Source organism: Diplotaxodon limnothrissa, linkage group LG4 (assembly GCF_057381915.1).
Source record: "Diplotaxodon limnothrissa isolate DT_005_m linkage group LG4, D_limnothrissa_male_GT1.1, whole genome shotgun sequence".
Classification (NCBI taxonomy): Eukaryota; Metazoa; Chordata; class Actinopteri; order Cichliformes; family Cichlidae; genus Diplotaxodon; species Diplotaxodon limnothrissa.
In genome coordinates this window covers 5,749,298-5,771,534 of record NC_140599.1, presented here as the reverse complement: position 1 = coordinate 5,771,534, position 22,237 = coordinate 5,749,298, and the positions used below count along the sequence as shown (strand labels likewise).

The window sequence follows — 22,237 nt, the reverse complement described above, 5'->3', positions numbered from 1 at the left end:
GGTGATGGCAAGCTACATTGTAGCAGACACGGCAGACACGGTTTATACCTCCTCCTCGCTTCAAGCCTCCGCTGTCTCACCGTCTCCTTCTTTCTTCTCTTCTGTCCTTGACCTCTGCATCCCCGATGTGTTTTCCTCCAAATTTCAGCTGGTACTTCTGCGGGCCTGGCCAGCGAGCCGGCCAGCATCAGGGCGATCAGCTGATCTCTGGAGTAAACAGTCCGTGAGTGTAGGAGATGTGCCGCGGTCCCGTTCCTTGATAAAAGTAATAGTTCCACGGCCACCAGAAGAACAAAAACTCTCTCAATCCACATGATTGAGTAAAAGATAATAAATGGATGAAAATACAAGTCAGACAAAAAAGAATACGTAACAAAAAGAGCTAAACTAAGAGAAAAAGCAGGAGCGACTGTAACAGGCTGCACACTGGTTGGCGCATGCGCACTACTTCAGCTGATCTGTTAGCTCTGTATGCGAACTGGAGCTGGTGGAGTGTTGGTGGCAGGCAGGACATGATGTGGTGTCAGACTAGTTTCTCAAAAGACCTCATTATAACAGGTGTAAGACTGTGGCTAACTTTAGGCATGGCAGGATGCAGGACTGGGACAGTGGAGCGTTGAAGATCTTAATGAAGACCCTGGCCAGCTGGTCTACACATTCTTTTAGGATCCTCCCGGTCACCCTGTCTGGACCGGCTGTCACGGTTCTGGGTCCGTTGGACCCAGTATTTTGAGTTCATTATGTTTTGGTATTTTTGCATCATGGATTTTCCTTTGTTTCTCTGGTACTTGGTGTTTTTCTATATTATGATTTATGATCTGATACTGTTGTGATTATGATTATTATTTAGTAGACTTTGGCCATGTGTCAATTTCTGTCTCTGTGTTGAGTTCGTGTCTCTCAGTTGTGATTCATGTTTCCTGTTTTATTGTGAAAGTCTTTCTTATGTTAGTGTGTGCAGATTTGTCCCCCCTGTCTCGTTAGCCCTGATCTCTCCCAGCTGTGTCTCCCTCCTGTTGCCGATTTCCCCGTTACTACCCTGTGTATATAAGCCCTGTGTTTTCCCATGCTCAGTGTCGCATCGTACCCTCAGATTATGCCTCAGATTATGTCCTTGGTCTCAGTGTTCCATCCTCACTTCATGTTTGTTTTCCTGCCAGCAATAAAGCTGAGGTTTTTGAGTTACAATTCTGTGTTCGAGTCCTGCATTTGGATCCTCATCTCTGCCTGCCCGCACACAGAGCCCTGACACCGGCAGCCTTCCTGGGGCTCACTGCCCTCAGTGTGCATCTCTTCTCAAATTCCTGCACCATGCTGCTGTCTGATGTTTGAGTTGTGGCTGCCTCTGGTCCCTTCACTTCGAAGTTGCAAAGAAGTGGTGGTCGCTCTGGCCCTCAGTCATCATGGTATTGCCAGTCTTGTAGTTGCTTAGGTACTAAACTCCCTGCCATACCTGTCATGAATTGTTGTTGCTGAAGTGGTGTTCATCCTTCCTCTTGTGCGCCGCCTTGGCCTCTCTGATACCTCTTTTCAGATCTGGTTGCACTGTACTGCATACTGTCACCAGATCTGAAAGTGGCGTCACGTTGCTTCAGCAGGACCTGGACCTCTTTAGTCATCCAAGGTTTCTGGTTGGAATACACCCGGAGACGTTTGTCCACAGTGACACTGTCAACACAGAAGTTGATGTAGGCGAGCACAGACGTATTATGCTCCTCCAGGTCCTGGGCCCTGTTTCAGGAAGCCGGTTTAGTGGAAAAACTGAGTAAGTATACCCTGAGTTAACGAAAACTCTGGGTTTTTGGTTTCACAAAGCGAGTTCAGATGAAGCCTCAGTGAGTCACTATGACGACACACTCCGTGAAGCTAACCTGCCCCCTAGCAGGTTTACTACAACTAACCCTGACTGTCTCCGCCCCTTTGTCGGAAACCTGACAGTAGGAAGTGTCGGACATGGCGTGCCCCTTCCTTGAAGAGCCAGTAGATCGTGAAGCCCAAATTCTCCGCAGAGCTCTCCGCCGGGAGAGAGTGATTAGAGCGCGTTTGGACATTTTATCATTTCCTGATGATTTTCTGTGCGAACGTTACCGTTTCTCAGCACAATCTATAATTTATTTGAATAACATCCTCAGGCCATATATTACGCATGTGACACATCGCGGACATGCTCTCAGTTCATTACATATTATTTGTATTGCACTTCGGTTTTTTGCAAACGGGAGCTTTCTGTATAATATTGGTGACGCTGAGCACGTTTCCAAGGCTACCGTCTGTCGGGCAGTCAGGAATGTTACAGTTGCACTGAAACGTCTCCTGTACTGGTTTGTGGTGTTCCCCGGTCATAGACCCACAAGATTTATCAAAGAGGGATGCCACAAAATTGCAGGTATCAGGATGAACAAAACTTAATTTATGATGTGGTGATACTTGGACTACTACTTACATTTTACATTTATTTCCAGGGTTCCCAGGCGTGATTGGCTGTACAGATGGCACTCACATTCCAATCATTGCTCCTTCAGTAAATGAAGGAGACTATGTGAACAGGAAGTCTTTCCACAGCATTAATGTACAGGTACATAGTTCCCTGTAGCATTTCAAACTAACAAATTATTTCATTATAGTAATGGATGCTAATTTGTGTTCTCTGCACTGTGAAGATCATATGTGATGCTGCCAACATTATCACAAATGTGGAAGCCAAGTGGCCAGGCTCTGTTCATGACTCACAAATATTCCGTGAATGTACACTGAGCACAAAATTTGGACATGGTGAGTTGAAAATACTTTAAAATATATAAAGACCAATTGCTACAGGGACATTTGAACTGAAGTGTATCCTTCTGTCTTAGGAGAGTTCACTGGCTACTTGCTTGGTGATAGGGGGTATCCATGTTTACCCTATTTGCTTACCCCTTACCCTGACCCTGAACCGGGCCCACAGCAGCGATATAATCTGGCTAATTGCAGGACAAGAGCCAGAATTGAAATGACTATCGGAATGCTTAAGGCCCGGTTACAGTGCCTGCAAAGACTCAGGGTCACCCCAGAAAGGGCATGTGACATTATTGTGGCATGTGTGATTCTTCACAACATTGCCACAATTAGAGGAGAACACTGTCCTTCTGAACCAAACAGCAGTGATCCAAACCATGAACATCCTGACCCTCCCACGGACATACAAGATGGAAGAGCAGTCAGAGACACCATATGTCACAATCATTTCTTTTGACTCATCACCTCAACATGTTGAAAGAGGAATAAACAGATTTTTTGTTCAACTGGCTTTATTGGTCGCCTGTGTTTCCTGTACACAAAGTATTAAAAGATGTAAACCTCATAAAGTGTCTCTGTTGCTTCCTCCTCTGTAACAGCTGTCAATGTTTCTTCATTATTTTCCTGTAGTAAAGAAATAAACAACATTGCTGTTCTACTGTAAACTCATATAATCTGTGGAGTATTACTCACAACTGCATGTTGGTCTGGCTCAACAGGAGGCTGCACCAGATGCAGTACACCACCACCATCAACTGATAGAATATGAGGTTTATACAGGTCACTTATAACTTACAAGGGACCAAATGGCAATTAACAAACATACCAATCACCTTACACTTCATTGTCATTATGCTCTCAAAGACAACCAAGACTGAGGGAAGGCAAAATCAGTAGGAAAATAACTTCACTACAAAATAATCCATTATGGTAAAGAGTTTATCAAATGAATGAGCAGCACTGCAAAGGTGACTGTGAAGAAAGGATGTATGCACATCATGTATTATTTTGAATTTACCCCCTATGTAGGCACTTGTGTCTTGCGGGGTTATTGACTCAGAGGATGTCCCCGCAGAGATGCCTTCGGCCACAGGGCGCCCACTGTTTTGGCTGAGGGCCAACTGCTCAGCCTCTGTGAGTGGTGGTGGTGGAGGACCCCCACCTGTTTTTCGGGCCTCCGCTTTTTTTCTGTTGGCTATAACGGGCCACATTTGAGCATACAGAGTAAGCAAATATGTACTTGTAATGTGCTCAGATAATTTCAATAAGTGCTTACAGAGGGGAAATTAATGTAGCCTCTAACTGCAATTGATTTACATGGGACAAACAGACCAAGCACTATGGCTCATAATACAATTACACCTCACCTGTTTGGACTATATTTTTATATTTCATTTTTACTTGCTGCCAGGAATGTTTGGGGCCTGTTGGGTTGCACCTGCGCTCACATCATGTCACAAAATAAAATGTATGAAATAAAAAATAAAATAAAATATAATAAAATAACGTGTTAAATGGGTGGGAAATCCCTAGATCAATGTTTAAATTAACACTCACGCATTGACTCTGTCGGCTATGTTTTGCCATGCATGCTCCCTTTCTTTTGCAGCTGAGGCTGTGTTACTTTTTTCCCGCAAAATTTGCATGTTATCTGCATATGCTGCCATCAGAATTTGGGCCTCAAGCGCTGTAAGATACATTGACCGCGCCTTCTTTCCCTCCGTCTCCATGGTGACTCGCTTAATCTGTGCTCCACTAATCAGGGCTTTATGTATCCTCGTGCGCGCGCTTAACTTGGGGTTAAAGCAACTCCGCGTTGATTGAACTAATTGTTATCAGCCTTTCTGAAACCGAATATTCCGAGTTGGACACTTCGGGGTTACTCAACCCCGTGTATCATTTTTAACTCTGAGTTTTCTAAACCGGCTTCCTGAAATAGGGCCCTGGGGCCCGTTCTTCGTACGTCGCTTACTACATCCAAGATCAAATGACACATCCAAGATCAAATCATCGCGCTAACTCTGAGCTCGCTATTCCGGTTCCCCGAACACACCTGTTGTTGACGATTAGTATAGCTGGATGAAGTAATGTGAGATCACTGGGTGGCCCAACAGGGGCTATGCATCGATAGTAGAAACATTGATCGGCAACCCTTTGATTGGTCGGCGAAAATGTCGAAGGAGCGCGCTCGGTATTCTTCGGCAGCAGAGCAAGAACTCTTGAGTGAGGGATTTTAGGAGTTTCAGAGTCTAATTAAAACGCAAGGGAACACTGCAAAGGCTGCAAAAGCAAGGAGAGAGGGCTGGCAGAAAGTTGCTGACAAATTAAACTCGTAAGTAATTTAATAATAACAATAATAATGGAGTGGATCTATATAGCGCTCTTCAAGGCACCCAAAGCGTTTTACAATGCCACTATTCAGTCACTCTCACATTCACACACTGGTAGCTGTCACAGCTGCCCTGGGACAGAAGCCAGGCTGCCATATCGCGCCATCTGGCCAACACCAGTAGGTGGTAGGGTAGATTTATCATATCACACTATATTATCCAATATTATATTACATTATATTATATTACATTATGTTATATTATATCCCCTTTCACATTAGAGCCACAACAGGACCCACTAGAACATGGGAAGAAGTAAAAGTGAAATATAAGAATATTCTACAGAATGGTAATATTGATCACTTATATTGCTTTTCGTCTCTTGGACAGAGACCCTGAAATAATCTGTTTGTTTGTTTATAACAGCAACCAAGAAAAGGGGCAGCGCAAAAAAAGACAGGTGGTGGTCCTGCACCCCCTCGTCAACAAGTTGGTTAAGTGAATAATACCCTCACGGGAAAATCGATATCTCTCTATGAGCACACTGTCGCGCTGAGCTAAAGGATCCTGTCTGTCCCGCAATATACGCTGAATTCTGAGGACTCTCCTTATCAATCTTGCACCTTCCGCAATGGGTAGCTCGCGTATACGGACAGGACATGGCTGCAACAGGCTTCCCAAATCCACCTTCGCTTTTATAGCCGTGGTCTCTCATCTTGATTACACGAAGTAATTTACAATTACTACTCTGAAATATGAATTACATCTGTAATAATCACATACATGTAATAGAATGTTAATAGTACATTTCCCTTTTTTAGGAAATGACCTGTATGTATCTGTGTGACATCAATAAAAGGATCAAGTGCTGCATTATCTTTAGTTACATTGATGTTATTTATTTATGGTACAACAATGGTAAAATATCGCTGTTGCTTTCGTATACATGAAGCGGAAATACCTGAGTGGCCGCGATCTAATCCTGTTTACATAAAGTAAACCTGCTCCCGAGCAGGTTTACGCTTACGGCTCTGTTGCTATGACAGCAAGTCCCGGATGGGCTTCGAAGAACCGAACGATCCAGGATCACGCGAAATCGTCAACAGTCAAATCCGGCTAACTTACTTAGCGAGGTACGAAGAACGGGCCCCTGGTGTTCAAACACACTCCAGTCTGTGTTTTCAAAACAGTTGTGATTCACCTTCCGGCCAGGTTTTCACAGTCTATGTGGCTAGGGATGGGTACCGGTATCCGGTGCCATTATGGCACCGGTTCTGACATAAACGGTAGTAACCAGACCAAAAAGCAGCGCAGGTTTATTTCGGTGCTTTTTTTTCCTGAGATGTCATACACTTTGGATTCTAGCCAATCATTTTACCTTTGCAAGGATAGTAGGCGAGCCCAGGTACGTACATTCTTTTAGAGCAGAGCTACAGATTAAAAATGCCCAAGGCGAAGCGGTCAAAAGTCTGGCTGTACTCCACAGCAAAAGATGCAAACTCAGCAGCCTGCAACAAGTGCTTTAAGGTGATACTGTGCAAAGGAGGCAACACCTCGAATCTGATGAAACACCTGGCGACGTATAGCATTTTGTTAAAAGCCAAGAAATGCACCGTATTTGATATCTTGCTGTGAGACCTCACACCGAGCACATCTTCTGCACGTGTGGTGCCTGTTATTGGACCCGGAGTTAGCAACATCCCCCAAGAACCCAAAGACGAGAGTCCTGGCCCCCAGCCCTGTCACTGTAGCAGAAATGATGACGGATGATGATGGCAGCAGCAGCCGTTCTTCTCTGCGTGAGTAGCTTAATGTTGTTCGTGTGTAATTTACGTTGAGTAGGCTAACCACGTTATTACATTAATGCACGTAAGGTGAACTAGCAAACACCGTCGTAGTTACATGCGGCTGTCTTCTTGTTTGATGGCAGATACTCCCTTCACCCTGGCCAAAAAGGCTAAAATGACCAAAGAAAAAGTGGGAAAGAGCTAAACGAGAGGTTTTTGGACAAAATTGGTGTTTTTTCCATTGATTAAGCACTGCTTCCAGCCAAGAGTGATACCATATATGCCCTATAGCTGCAGAAAAGGCTAACATTGTTACCTTTTTACAAAAAAACCAGCCAAACATAAGAGGTTTTTGGACAAAGTGTGTGTTCTCCATTCTTTAAGCACCGGTTCGAGCACCGGTGCGAGCACCGTTTAAGCACCGGCACCGTTTCAAAAGTACCGGTTTGGTACTGGTATCGGATAAAACCTAAACGATACCCATCCCTATATGTGGCTGACCGTGCTCTCCTGGCGGGAGTATGCAGGTCTCCATAGCATGGATATGTGGTTTGACAAACCTAGGTGTGGTAGTGGGGTTGTTCTGTAGCTTTTTGGATGTTGCTGTAGGCTTTGTCCAGTGTGTTTTCCCCCTTTAATATGCAGTTCAATTCTGGGGTGTATTGAACTTAAGTCAGCATGGATAAAGTCCCCAGCTATGACATCCACTGTGTCGCGACAGGAGTTTTGCTGACTACTTTTTGCCTTGTGCAACTCATCCATGGCCGAGTTAGCATTAGCACCTGGTGGTACATACAGCTGTTACCAGGACGACAGTAAAATCACGAGTTATGTAGACGGGTCTGCATTTAACAGTCAAATATTCTAAATCCAAATCCTAGGTGGTACATACAGCTGTTACCAGGACGACAGTAAAATCACGAGTTATGTAGACGGGTCTGCATTTAACAGTCAAATATTCTAAATCCAAATCCTAGGTTTTAGAGTAGAGCATTTAAAGTGGATCATATAGGCTAGGCACCATTAAATACACAGGGTACTTGTACTAAAACAGCAATTGTGCAATTGTACAAAAATGAAACTACAACTCAAAATACCTCATACATAAGAAATAATAATATGTATCTGTAAAATGTTTCTCAGCTGTATTAATTTTATTCAGTTATTCACATTTGTTTTGAGTCACTGTTAACTGAATATTTTAAAATGTAGGTATTGACTTGCAGATTTTTTTATTTCTTGTATGATAATACTTGTTAATTAAACAATAAGAACATGTAACTTGATGTCTTCTTTCATCATGAAGTTATAATCTGATATACACAACTTTGTTGATCAGTTTTGATAGTTTTGTTCTGTGGTTTTGCAGTTTTATTTGTTTCATTTATTTTATTTAATTCTGTATTTGTTTTTAAATTGCTGTACTAATGTAAGATTATGTTTTAAAGGCTTTTGAAAGCCACCTATAAATAACTTGTAGGTAGGTCATGTATGCTATTACACTTTACTTTACTGTTGTAATACATTAATTGGATGCTTTGGCTTGACTTTATATAATTATATAGAGATATTATTACATAATTCCTATAAGAATTAATTATGGAACAGTACAGTGGTTAGCACTGTCGTTTCACAGCAAGAAGGTCCTGGAGTTTGCATGTTCATGAAGTGGTTTATTGACATATGCAAACATAAATGTAAATACAGCATATAAAAATAGATTATTTTTTTTTTCTCTTTAACACAGTCAGAACTCTCTTTTCCAGGTTTTTCTGTAATTTCTTTTAGGCATCTCCAGTTTTCTTGAAGGACATTCCAAAGTTCTTAGAAGGCTTCCTGCAATCCCAGCAACACCACACTTCAGTGACCTGATGACACAAATGCACAAACAATCCGTGGAACCCCCTCATTCAGAAGCAGTGTAAAAAGAGAACTTGCTCATTGTAACAGACCGGAACATGAGGAAAACCAGTCTAGTGATGGGCCAGAGATACCTGCCTAAACCACCTGGGTTGGCTGGAAGACTGTTTACTTAGCCTAGCAGGGCGAGGGACACTGTCTCAGCTGAACTCTGGACATGCACACACATACATATACACTGATATGCACACACTCATCCCCCCTCCCGTTCCAAACGCCTTCGACGCTTATTCCCTTCCGATGCTGACGGTGGATCAAGGAGACCAGCGCACAGGCTGCAGGCCCGGATGTACTGTCTAATTCCCCCTTTACCCACCCCTGTTGCTTGTCATGTGTTTCTTTGGTGCATTAAGAGTTTTTTCATGTGCTATGTGCAGAGGTGTTTTTTTCTGTTCTCAAACTGATCTCCCTGTTGGAGCTCAGTCTGGGGGGAGTTATTTTTTTCTCCTTATCTTTCCTCATGTGGTGCATTTTCCATTGTTATACTTCTCTGACCTGTCTTCCCCATGTGATGTTTTGTGTAATGTATGTATATATGGTCGGAGGGTAAGATGGCGCCGCCATTGCGTGCAATAGGTCGGCAGCCTTATGAAATTTCCCCTTGTGGGACTAATAAAGGTATATGAATTCAATTCAAATCAAACCTCAAGCCTATTAAGAAAGATATTATGGTCAACAGTATCAAAGGGACAACTGAGGTCAAAGAATATGAGTAATGAAAACATTTCTGCATCAGATATCAATAGAAAATCAATGCGAATATTTTAAAAAGCAGTTTCAGTGGAGTGCTGATATTGAAAACCGGATTAAAAATGGTCAAACATCTATAATCTGCATAGAGATCTAAACTGATTTGCCAGTTTTGTGACCTCAGTGTTGTCAGACTAAACCTAGATTCACATGTTCACATCCAACAATATGTTGAGAATTCGCCTATGTTTATCAGAGGGAAAAAACTTTAGTGAGCAAATATACATAAGCAGACACTTTATAAGCAATGTCACGATGCTACAATACAGAACAGTTTGCTTTTTTGCTTTATACATTTTACATACAGAATAAACGTGCTTTAAATCCTCACCACTGATTTGTGTCATGAAATTACCCTTCAGGTGTCTTTCTGTTGTGTTATTTATTAACACATAAAATAAAAGTCCCTTTAATTTTAGAAAATACTCAAAAACATTGGTTGAATTTGATTATCAGTGGATATAATTCGGAAGCAGAATTCAACTCAAATCACAGCTTTATTGCTGAATTACAGGAGTCAGGAAGCAAAATAAAATTGAACCCAGGCTGGGAAGCAACAGGGAACGTAGTACCCTGGATACACAAAGGACAGCGAGAGGGAAGATGTGACAAAGAACAGAAGCAAACTGAGGGGATAAATTCACAGGAGGAGACTTAGGATTGCATAGAAACTAATGATATACAATATAAACTGAAACCAAGAACAGACTCAATAAAGCTCAATATAATGAAAAACAGTAAGTGCTATAAAAGGACTTAAAACTCAGAACACTGGGTCCTAAACCCAAGACCATGACCCTGTCTATAGCTCTAGCTCTAGCTAGCTATCAAGTGAACTTAAGATATGTGGGCTGTTTTCAGCTTCATGTAGGATTTTAGCATCCAGCTAGGACCAGCTTATTGGTATACTTACTTTAATACACATACAGCATCTGAAACACAAACAAGCAACTTATTTAATTCCAATTAACTTCAAACTTCAATTTAAATGAAAATGATCACAGTTTATCTATTTAAGCTGCCATGAACAAATCTTAGCTGTTCCTGTCGTACACACATACTGACAAATACTGAAATAACATTTGAATCAATTAAGGTTTCCCACATTGAAAATCCCACCACTCACAGCTGGAACCTCTCCCAACATTAGAAAATCCACAATGCATCTGTAAAGTTGCATTTTAGGCCACATAGGCTGTGTATTTGATTTAATGGTCAAAGAATCTGCCACAATGCATTGTTTAGAAAAAGCTACTGTAGTTTTTTAAATAAAGTCAACTTACTGTAAAACCATTTTTATATTGCCTTTGCTAGTCAGTGACAGACATTGCCCTACCCCAACTTTTTTTTCTAACATCAAATTCAAAAACTTACTTTTTACTGTTAGCTTCACACTCCCACAGGTGTTCTGTCATGTTATTATCTTTCCAAAAACACTTGTGCTCTCGTTGCTCTGTTAGCTTTTATGCCATTTTTTTAATTACCGTTGTGTGCCTTAACTAACATAACATTCTCAGGTCTCTCTTATTCTCAAATGAATAACCAAAGCCAAAGACTCTACGTGCACTCTTCCCAATGCAGACAGCATTGGTCAAAGCATGTTTACCCGCTCAGTGTCCCCCTACAGTTGATATCACCAAGTCTTCCCTGGAGTCAGGAGTCTGGGCCCTGACAACTTTAACAATTACCAAACAGTCCTCAAACTTCACCCTTGGGTTTCCTAATAGGTGCTACACAAATTATTATTATTATGATGATGATGATGATGATGATGATGATGATGATGATGATGATAAACCCCATCTGAACATGTAGTTATATTCAAATAAGCAGTCAATAGTACTGTAGTTTTACATGTACAGTGGGGAAAAAACACAAAAAAATTAACTTTATCTTTTATGTTTTAGGTACAGTGTTGTCATCTGTACATATAATTTTCACTGTATCTCTATAAAATTGTTAGAAGGATGTAATTATTCAAATATTTTCTTATTTTTGTAAACAAATATGGCTGACCTCCACCAAAAGGTCATGCTGTTCTTCACTAGGACAAAACCTTCATGCTGATATAAAAGGACATACATTCCAAATCAAGAGCAGGGACAGTGCCAGACCATATATACAGACCTGGCAACAATAGAGATGGACCAAGACATGCTCAGAATAAGAAAGTTCACAAAGACTCTCAACTATTTCTGGATTGGACTCCATGCTGACACGGAATCATGTAGGTGGTCTCTGGAAAACCAGAATTAGGAACTAGGGCAAAAAATGACAGGATAGCCTTTTTAGACTGCGAGATTTCCATCAGTAATGAAGGGCATTTAAAAACTGATTTGTACCATAAACCAGTGCATATGGATCAGTACTAAAAGGCTTAACTCTCAACACCCACTGGAGCACAAACCAATTCAATTAAATTTCTTTATTGTCCCACAAGGGGAAATTAGTTTAGCAGCAGGATATAAATAAACAGAACAATACTATAAAATAATAATGACAATAATAGTGATAGAAAGTCCAAGGACAGTTATTTGCCATTGAGGAGACAAGATGCAGTGGGGATAAAAGAGTCTTTTAGTCTTCCTCACAGGTACTCTAAAACCGCGGCTGTAAGGCAACAACTCAAACTCACTGTGAAGTGGATGGTTCAAACAATTAATAATAGAATGAGCCTTTCTAAGCACATTTCTATTGTAAATGGCCAAAAGTCCATCTTGCCAGCGCCCTGAAATTTTGCTAGCAGTTTTTACCAGAAGTCCCAACCGATTCTTATTCTTCACCGTCAGGTTACCAAACCAGGCAGCGATACAAAAAGACATCACAGATTTGATAAAACTTCTATAAAACAAAGACAACATCTCAGATGAGACATTAAAAGATCTCATTTTCCTTAAAAAGAACAGTCTTTGTTGAACTTTTTAGTAGTGGCATCAACATGAGATTCAAAACACAGTTTATGGTCGAGTACCACACCTAGATATTTATATCTCTCAACTATCCCAATATCGGCAGTTTTAATGATAGTAGGTGATGAGCTATAAGAGGACTTCCTAAAATCAACAATCATGTCTTTAGTTTTTGACACATTAAGTGAAAGGAAGGACTCATCACACCAATTCACAAAATCATCTACAACCTGTCCATGGCCTGACTCATCCCCCACTAGAAGACTGACGATCACTGTGTCGTCAGCAAACTTCAGGATATGTCTGTTCGTGAAATTGCTGCGACACTCATTTGTGTACAGAATGAACAGAAGGGGAGAGAGGCAGCAACCCTAACCCTGAACTGGGGATCAAGACGTCACCAACACCGTGCATTATGGGACTATTGTTCACACAGGTCCAAATTGTATACATAGAATATTAAAGAGCAGCTATCCCCAAGGTCAAGGAAAGTCAGAAAGCCATCTTAAATCTGCACTCTAATCAAAAAACAAGAGAAAGTGATGCATTTACTTGGAAATGTTATTTTTTTAAAACTGTCATAAACAACACAGGTTTATAGTTGTAAATTGCTAATATAAATTGCTAATGTTTCCCATTCATATGCAAAATGTTAAGACAAGTGTGCAACACACCTGCAACTTGAATACCTTACTTTAGTGCAAGAGCTGTAAATTTAGGCGAGAATAAAGAGTAATATAACTAACTAACAACCTCTTATTACAAGTTTTAATTCACTTTTTATGTAAATAGATACATTTCTAAAAAAAAATGTAACTTAACATGTTAATAATTTCAAACTGAATTTCCCTTGTTACTGCAGTTTACCTGCAGTACCTTTGCAGCCTGGTAATCACTATTATAGAGGTTGCTTTTGGATTTGAAAGTAAAAACCCTTAAAACACTTAGAAACTCTTTATAATGGTGAGCTGTGTTGTAAAATGGCGTAAACATTAGATTACCTCTGTACAGAAGTCTCTATTCAAAGGCTCCAAGTCTCTGATCCTTGGGGTATAACCACAACAGGTTAACAGAAACTGATTTAAGCCAGTGATGGGGGGGATACGCCCAGCACTCACTACTAAATGCCCACAGTCTGCTAGATGATGGGGACAGACAAATAGTCACATAGCCCTGCTTAAAGAACTTTTTGAGTAGATTCACTCACTGATTTCCATCATTATACTCCTTTTGTACTGTCTAAGTGCTGGAAATCAGCCATGATAGCTTGTGTAATATTTGGTTATTTCTTGATGAATTCAGGTGGCTAAATCCGCAAAGAACAACAGCAGAGGCCAGATAATTACAATCTCTACTGGAGATCACTGAAAATATCACAACTTATTTCTAGGTATTTCTTTAACCGCTCTTAACACTCTGACTATGCTGGTTTTCTTGTTTAGGTTTGAAGTTAGGTGAAAAATCATATTGACCCAACGGCCTACAACTGCATCTACCCTGGGCTGGATTACCAGTCCAATCCAGACCACTGATGATTCTTCATATTATCTCAACAAGCTTCTGCTGCCCCCAAGAGGCCAGAAGAAAGAAAAAAGCAAAGATATACATGTAGCCTCATAAACCGTCAGTTTTAACAATTTGTGATATTCTATTTTTTTCTTTTTTTTTTCTTTTTAGAAAGATGCGCATCTGAGTTTAAATTAATTTCTGTTGTCCCATCATGTCGATTACAATGTAATATCCTTGAGTTCTTTGCTTAATTATATTCATGAAATGTAATTAAAGTCTTAATGTAACAGACTGACGTTTTTAAACAGAGAACACGCACAGACGAGGACGTTGTTGTGTCAGTGATCTGTTCTGATTCATTATGATTCAGTAACAAATGATGAATGATATAAAATGATAATTAATTTTAACCACAGGATTTTTCAAACAAAAAATGTATTCATAAAGCACAACAATAAGTACAACAGTGTCACCTCTTAGCAGTCCAAACAAATGATTGTACAACTACATTTCTATCCGAAACCGTTAAAACAATTTTTCAACCCTTTCCCAAGACCGAATTAAACGGGAACTACATATAACGGCCAGGTAAATTGTTTAGGTAAACAAGTAAATAATTTGATTCTAATAATAATAATAATAATAATAATAATAATAATAATAATAATAATAAAAATTGGACTTACAAAAGAAGAAACACTGGGAAACTAAGGTAAACAGTGTTTTTAAAACACGCGAGACTAATAAGTATAACATCACTTTGTGATCCAGTTCGATTTTCTATCGTCGACGCAAAAAATAACGTAAACACCAAATGTGTTTGGTGAATTTTCCCGACTGTTCTTGAACGCAACGCGTCTCGTCACCCTGACCCGGAGGAACTTCTGTTCAGCTTTATTACCCACAATTCCTTTCTCCGCCTTCCTCTTTCCGTGCTGCAGCAATGTCTAAGAGAGGTATGAGAGTTGCTTTATAAAATCCACCTCCATCTGCTCTTTCTAAGACGAGCTACAGCGTATATAGTTGTTTATGTGTGATAGAGAAGCTAAATCAATGTTTTTGTGGGACTAGTTTTGAAATTATGACAAAAGTTAGCGATTTTATAAAGATCGCGGTTGAGATGGGAATTGAAGGAAGCCATGTTTTTCGTTCAGCGCCATGTATTACTGAAGCGAGAAATGCTAGAGGCGGAAAATGTGTACGAGCTAGTCGCATTTTCTTCCACACACTTTAGCCTTCTGTGTGGTGATAAGGTCTTTGTTTTTAAGTGAGTTATAACGATGCTTCCTGACCTGAAAGTGTGCCAATGAAGTGAATTTATTTGTGGTGATCAGGGCTAGCCGGGAAAGCTAAGCAGAGCCGGTGCACACCAAGCGTGAATTGTAGATAAATTGGAGCTGCCACATTTGAAACAAACTCTTATTGAGCAAAAGGGAAAATGCGTGAGGTTCAATGTAGTTTTAGCTCTTGGTTACTACGTGTCATTACTCTTAACCCAGTGAATGGAAAATAGGGTTTAAAGTGTTTACGTGTTTTGTAGCTTCGAAATTAAACAGAATTGTAAAAAGTTGTGTATTTGTAATATCCTTAAGGTTAGACGTTCCTTTAGATTTGGCTTCTCTGAATTTTAACCATCATTGTGTCCTGATCAAAGGTCATATTCATGCTGCGTTACAAGCTTCAGTAAAGCATGCTGTAGCTTGCTGCTTATGTATTACAGTGGGTGTGTAGATTTCTCAAATGTGACATTCGCTCCTAAAATGGACCTATGTGATGATTAAAGCGCTATCATAAGTCAGGGATTTCAGTGTCACTAAGTACACAAGGGCACTCATGGTAAATACTTACATTTGAAATATCTTTCCTCTGAGTTTGAATCACAAATGCCCAATTTGTCAGGTAGAAATGATTCTTACTCGAGCATGTTTCTTTTCCTGCAGGACGTGGTGGTTCCTCTGGAGCCAAGTTCCGCATCTCCCTGGGTCTCCCAGTAGGAGCAGTTATCAACTGCGCGGACAACACAGGTAGGTCTGTGGTAACTCGTTGCTGTGTCAGGTTGACTCCTGTTGACTTTTGCTTCTCTTGTTCACCTTTTCTATACAATACGGTCTTAAACTCTTAAGTGATTGAAGGGAATTTAAGATCCAGCCTAAAACTTGCTGTTTTTGATGTTGAGCTGTTATCTTTTCACTAAGACTGACCACACCATTCTTCCCTGTATGTGAACTAGTTTATTTGGTGTGCTCCTTCTGATTTTGTTGTTGTAAATAGTTCAAACTAAAAGTATCACAAAAGGACAAAGTTGGTAAATCTCAGGGTTTGTTTGTTTTTTTCTTTCAAATTTTGAAAGTTATGTGAAACTGCTTAATTTTAACTTGGCTATAGAGAACCATGTGCTGCTCAATGATGAATGTACTGGAAACCTGGATTAATTTCTTACTGCTTGGAATGGCGATAAACCTCCCACTTCCTTGGTATTGCCCTGTGTAGAGAAGAAACCCCTTACTCGTTATTCCCTGTAACTTCATAGTGTTTTTTTTCCTAAAGCAGTTGTTTGCAGAGTAATGATCACAAAAGGCTAATAAAACACATTAGCAAATATAATCATTGTACTCTTTCTTATTGAAAGATATTGTTTTAATCCTTGTTGCTTATACCTGCTGATGTTTGCACTGAATAAGTCTGCTTTTGTTGTCCTGGAAGCAGCTTTATCATTAAATATAAGTGACGACTTGGAATACATGGTATCTACCATACTGACTAATGCATATAAATGGATTATTTGAGATTTTTTAATTTAACCTCTGTGTGAAAATTAACATGTAAAGCATCAGTGTGTCAGGTCTAAGGAGAGAGGTTTTCTGAAAACTAAGATCTCACCCAACATGGTTCTTTTGTTTCCACTTTTTCTAGACAGAATGCTTTTGACTGTTTGATTGTACTTGATTGTACCTGAAGGCTCACCTGACTTAAAATCTATACTCAAAAACATGTTGTTGAAGTTGAACTTGGATTAATATGTAGATTAATGGGCACGATTGGTAGCAGTGTCCAATTAATTTACCTTGGGGGGTAAAGTAATTAGACACTGAAGGTATGTTGTTTTTTAGAACCAATTTAAAAAGTACTTGGCAGAAAAAGAAACAGTTTCAGAACTTTGAGTAACTGCATCTCACATTATGTGAACCTGTGCATAAACATAGCACTGTTGTTTAAAAGTGAAACTACAGTGACAGGTAGGGCTTTGCGATATGACCAAAATTTCGTATCCCAATATAAGACATCTATCGTCCCGATAACGATACAAATCACAAAATTGTAACATTTTCTGTGAATTCTGTGAATCTCGGGCAGCTTGACTTGTGTGAAGTGTTTCTAGCTGGGCGTCGTGTACCTGGAGTCGAGTGTTTTAACCGATGCATGAAACGATACATTTTTAGATATAAGTTGAAACGGCCGGCGTTTTCTTTGTATTTATTACACAGCGTGCTGCAGGGAAAAGCCTGTTCTAACGTTTGAGTCTAAGGTTTATTTTTTAGCACCTGGCGGCCCTTTTTTTGCTTCTCACCCGTAAATACTCTGCATACTCTTTCATGTGATTCAGTTTATTTTTGAAAAGTCTCAACAGGATCTTGAGTTTTATTGTGAAAGATTTATGTAGAAAATAAACAAGCGGACACGCGATAGTTTTACCGTCGTTGTTACTAACGACAACGCATAGAAACAGGCGCTTGTCTGTCCGTAGTGTGGTTATATTAAATATAAGAGAAAGAGAGAACTTTAAGACATTAATATAGCCACTACAGTGACATCAAAATAATGAAAAAATATTGCCGTAAACAGTTTATTTTGCGACACCACAAAACAAACTATAGTGTAAAATGAAACGATAGATGTTTTTATATCGTCATGCGATATATCGTTATATCGAACAGCCCTAGTGAAGCACTGGGAAAATGGCTACCAGTTGGTTCCTTCTGTCCGCCCCTTCCAAAAGCACTTGCTTTGTCTGCTCAGTGGCTCGGTGAGTTGTCGTAGAAGGGAATATTGATTTCATCACTGTGGGTGAGACGGCAGCGACCCCACTGTGGCTGACTGATCTCAATCAGGGATGAGACAAGCTGACAAAGTGAATTTATCATAAACCGGAATGGGAGTAGATCTTATTTTCTGCCACCCTGTCCTCTGTTCTCATTATGGTGTTTCTTACTGTGTTTTTCAGGTGCCAAGAACCTGTACATCATCTCTGTGAAAGGCATCAAGGGGCGTCTGAACCGTCTTCCTGCTGCTGGAGTTGGTGACATGGTCATGGCCACAGTCAAGAAAGGCAAGCCAGAGCTCAGGAAGAAGGGTAAGTGGGAAACTGGTCGTCACACAGTCTTCACCAGACATGTAGGTTCTGTTTGCAGCGTTGCACACACTTTCATAAACTAATTATTAAATGTCATTTAAGCTGCTTTCCTGCAGAAGCAGTCATTTCTCAATGATAGATAACTAAACAATAAGGAGCGGTGGATCCATTAACAGTGAAGCTGGTGACTGTATTCCTCTTTGCCTGTTTAGCTTTAGTTTAGTGAAACGTGTTTACAGGTTCTGGTTGGAGTAGCCTTCCAGCTGGAAGATCCCTAGAGCAGAGCAGGAACTACCGTCGCCATCTGTAGTCTTTAAATGTCTAAATATAAGTTGCCAGTTTCAGTTGCAGAAAGTTGTTCAAATATGGTTTTTAGTTTTTCATTTTAAGCTCAAATTAACCTTGTTCCCCTCTCCACAGTGCATCCTGCGGTGGTGATACGGCAGCGGAAGTCGTATAGACGAAAAGATGGCGTGTTTCTCTATTTTGAAGACAACGCGGGTGTCATAGTAAACAACAAAGGAGAAATGAAAGGTGGGTTTTTGAAACGTGGTGTGGCATTCATGCGCGCTGTACAGGGAGGTGATTGGTGTGTGGTCATGACAGGCGCATATTTGCCCTTCCAAAAGCACTTGCTTTGTCTGCTCAGTGGCTCGGTGAGTTGTCGTAGAAGGGAATATTGATTTCATCACTGTGGGTGAGACGGCAGCGACCCCACTGTGGCTGACTGATCTCAATCAGGGATGAGACAATTTATAAATACTCAGTACAACTTTTTCTTTTAATGTATTGGTTAATGTGATGTTTGACCCAAATGATGTGCTCCCAGTAATGAAAATAACACCACCTTATCAATTTGCCTAACTTTTATGCCTCTCCATTGTAAAATCAGTTTATTTTTTAAGCTTTTAAAATAACACAAGTATCGGGACTTATGTTCCTTCGTGTGTGTGTGTCTACAGGTTCTGCCATCACAGGCCCAGTGGCCAAAGAGTGTGCTGACCTGTGGCCCAGGATTGCCTCCAATGCTGGCAGCATAGCCTGAGCTGGACCCTGCACCTGTTTGTTTTCAATAAAAACTTGTTATTGAGATGTGTCTTGGTTGTTTCATTTACCTTTCGGTCCAAAATGTTAAGACTATTACAGAAAAGGCTCTTATTGTTGTGTTTTAATATTCATAAAGAGTCAAGTACATGCTCAGAACTTTTTTGGTAATATGAAGTTTATTTTTCTTTTATATTCAGTATGTACATGACTGAGAGCTGGTACCCCTTGCCGTTCCTCACATTAGATACACTAGGGCCAACAAAGATGTTGTTGTTAACAAAAATGTCAAGACTACAGCTGTAGGGAGAAGTCTAAACTTTGAACCTGACTGGAGAATTTAAATCAAAACAAACTAACTCGTGAGGGGTGAATTTTACAGCCGACATGAGGATGGGATAGAAGCCACACAAAATTAATAAAGAGGAATACACTTCAAAATGTGTTTTTACAGTGTCTAGCTGTCACCACCTAACCGTGAATGAAATCTTCCCCTAGTGGACTTCTTTATAGGAGTGTGGCATTAATAGAGTTTTGAATATACAGTGGAGGTGACCTGTGAATTGGCATGCATGTGTACACCATCCTTTTTCAGTTAGTGTATAAATGTGCTTTCCTGCTCGGCCATTTTCAGTTCTGTCTGCTGTACTTGGACATCCCTGGCACCTCACTGCTTGGCAGATGGAAGCCACACTACCATCTGCATATAGCATGTTTCCTCTGTCATAGATGCCTTCATCATGCCCATGTTCCAAAGTCAATCAGTCTGAGGTACAAAGAAAAGAAAAACATTGCATTTTCCCGCACTTCACTGTGACAGTATGTCTGCATACAGTTTCAGTTGTGAAAAAGTGGCGCTTAACAAAGGTACAGATAATACTGTGTATGTGTAGGTGAACGTTCAGCTGTGGTCATGTAGCCTGTGTACCTGCAGGTTTAGTAAAAGAACTTGGAAGTGTTAATGCAAGAGGTTAGTGACACAATGGACATAAAATGCCTGACAAATAAGCAGACAGTGCAAAGCTATCTAGCTGTAGAATGCACAGTTGTGGTCAGAAGTTTACATACTTGATATTTTGAGCCTTAACAATTTCTTTGAATTGTTCTTTTCCCCTGGTATAATAATTGCAGGGCATACATCTTTAATGTTTTAAAAAATATTTAGTACACAACTTTGAATTTATTTTGTTTTTAGAAAACAGAACTAGTGATAACCTCACATAATCCTCCTCACTAAAACACTGAGGGAGAGAAGCAAAGTGAGACCGGAATAAAGTCTTTCCTGGAGCGAGGTGACGGGAATACTTGTCAAATGAGCCACGAGATAGTTTCTCGTGGCTCATTTGTGGTCAAAATTATATATACAGGCTAAAATATATACACACATTCACTTTTGTCTTTCAACTTCAAGAGCTATTCTCATTATCGATCATAATTGACTTTCTCTTTACCAGCATAGAGGAAGTTATATGACAACAATCATTGAATTGACAAATATGCAGAACAACTGGAAAGTCTAAGAAAGGAGAATTACAGAGTTACACAACTTGGGAAGGTGTCTTGGAGCCATTTATAAACATCTGCAGATTCCAAGATCATCAGTTTGAACAATTTTGTGTAGGTACAAGTTGTTTGGATGTGTCATCACCGCCAAGTTGTAGAAGAAGACCCTATCCTGCACTCAGGTGAAGAAATTGGTTAGGATATTCAAGAACAACCAAGGCTCAAGTCTGCCTGAGTCTTGGAAACTGCTATAATGTCAGTGTCACTGTACAGTAGGACAGGTTTTGGATCACTGTGGCGTTTGGAGGCTTTAAAACCTCTGCAAATATACCGACTATCGAGCATGGTGGTGGCAGTATGCTCTCAGGCTGTTTTGCTGGATACAACAGAATGTTCCAACAGGAGGGTAATGCTAAACATGGATCAAAACTGGTTTTGGACTGGATAAAGCAGACAAAGCTTCTAGAATGGCTTTGCTAATGGCTAATAACAACTAATAAACAACAGTTCAACATTACTTTAAGATATGAAAGTCATTCAGTTTGGGAAACCTGAAGTTTAAGAGATTCTTTCTGCTGCAAAGATGGGTTAGAGAAACCACAGCTCATCAAACAGCATTGCTCTAGAAATGCCCCTTTATGTCTAAATTAGTTTAAAATTGGGAAGTACAACTTTTTTTTGATCGTTATAAAGCCTTCAATTAAACCAATGAATCCAATTAAACTATCAACTACTTTAAATTTACCTACTGGTTTATAAAATGGTTTTGATTGGATACTCATGTCTATTCTTGGTAATGGGCTTCTTAAGAGTTTTGTTCCCACATACTAGGGCAACACATAGGTTAGTACTGCTGCCACAGAGGTGTAGAAATAAGAAAAGTGTATTTTAATTTTTTTTTATCCAATCTCATGTAAAAGGAAATTTCAATGCTATTTTTTATTTTTCATAAACAACCAAATCTCATACTTAAAATGTGTGGCACAGTCGGTCTACTCTGGTCTGGTTTAGGATGGTGTCATTCTAGTATTACTACTGTGTGTCAGAAATGCTGTGTCATCCATGGCAACTCAAGTTTTCTTCAAGATATTTTCAGTGTCTTTTCAAGTTTTGCTAGATGGACATTATTCTCCATTAACACAGCATACAGTCTGCTCTGAACTTCCTGGACAATCATCTATTTTTCAGGAGAATGGCCCATGCATCTGAGATGGCTTGAAATGAGTAGGAGCACAGAGTTTAAGAGAACACAGCCACCAAAAGCATTTGTGGGAACTACTTGAAGATATTTGTAAAATCTGTAGGTCTTCATGACTTCTTAATAGTGAAATTTAACAGTTTGATGTCTTCAGCAGTGTT

General features: G+C 40.0%; 1 protein-coding gene across 1 annotated transcript; it reads left to right on the top strand.

Moving 5' to 3' along the window:
- The first annotated feature begins 14,888 nt into the window (after positions 1-14,888).
- Positions 14,889-19,418, top strand: rpl23 (ribosomal protein L23). Its single transcript, XM_085351323.1, has 5 exons — positions 14,889-14,936; positions 15,921-16,004; positions 18,203-18,331; positions 18,752-18,865; positions 19,294-19,418. The coding sequence occupies exons 1-5, from the start codon at positions 14,924-14,926 to the stop codon at positions 19,374-19,376; spliced, it is 423 nt and encodes a 140-aa protein (XP_085207449.1). The 5' UTR covers positions 14,889-14,923; the 3' UTR covers positions 19,377-19,418.
- Positions 19,419-22,237: the final 2,819 nt, after the last annotated feature.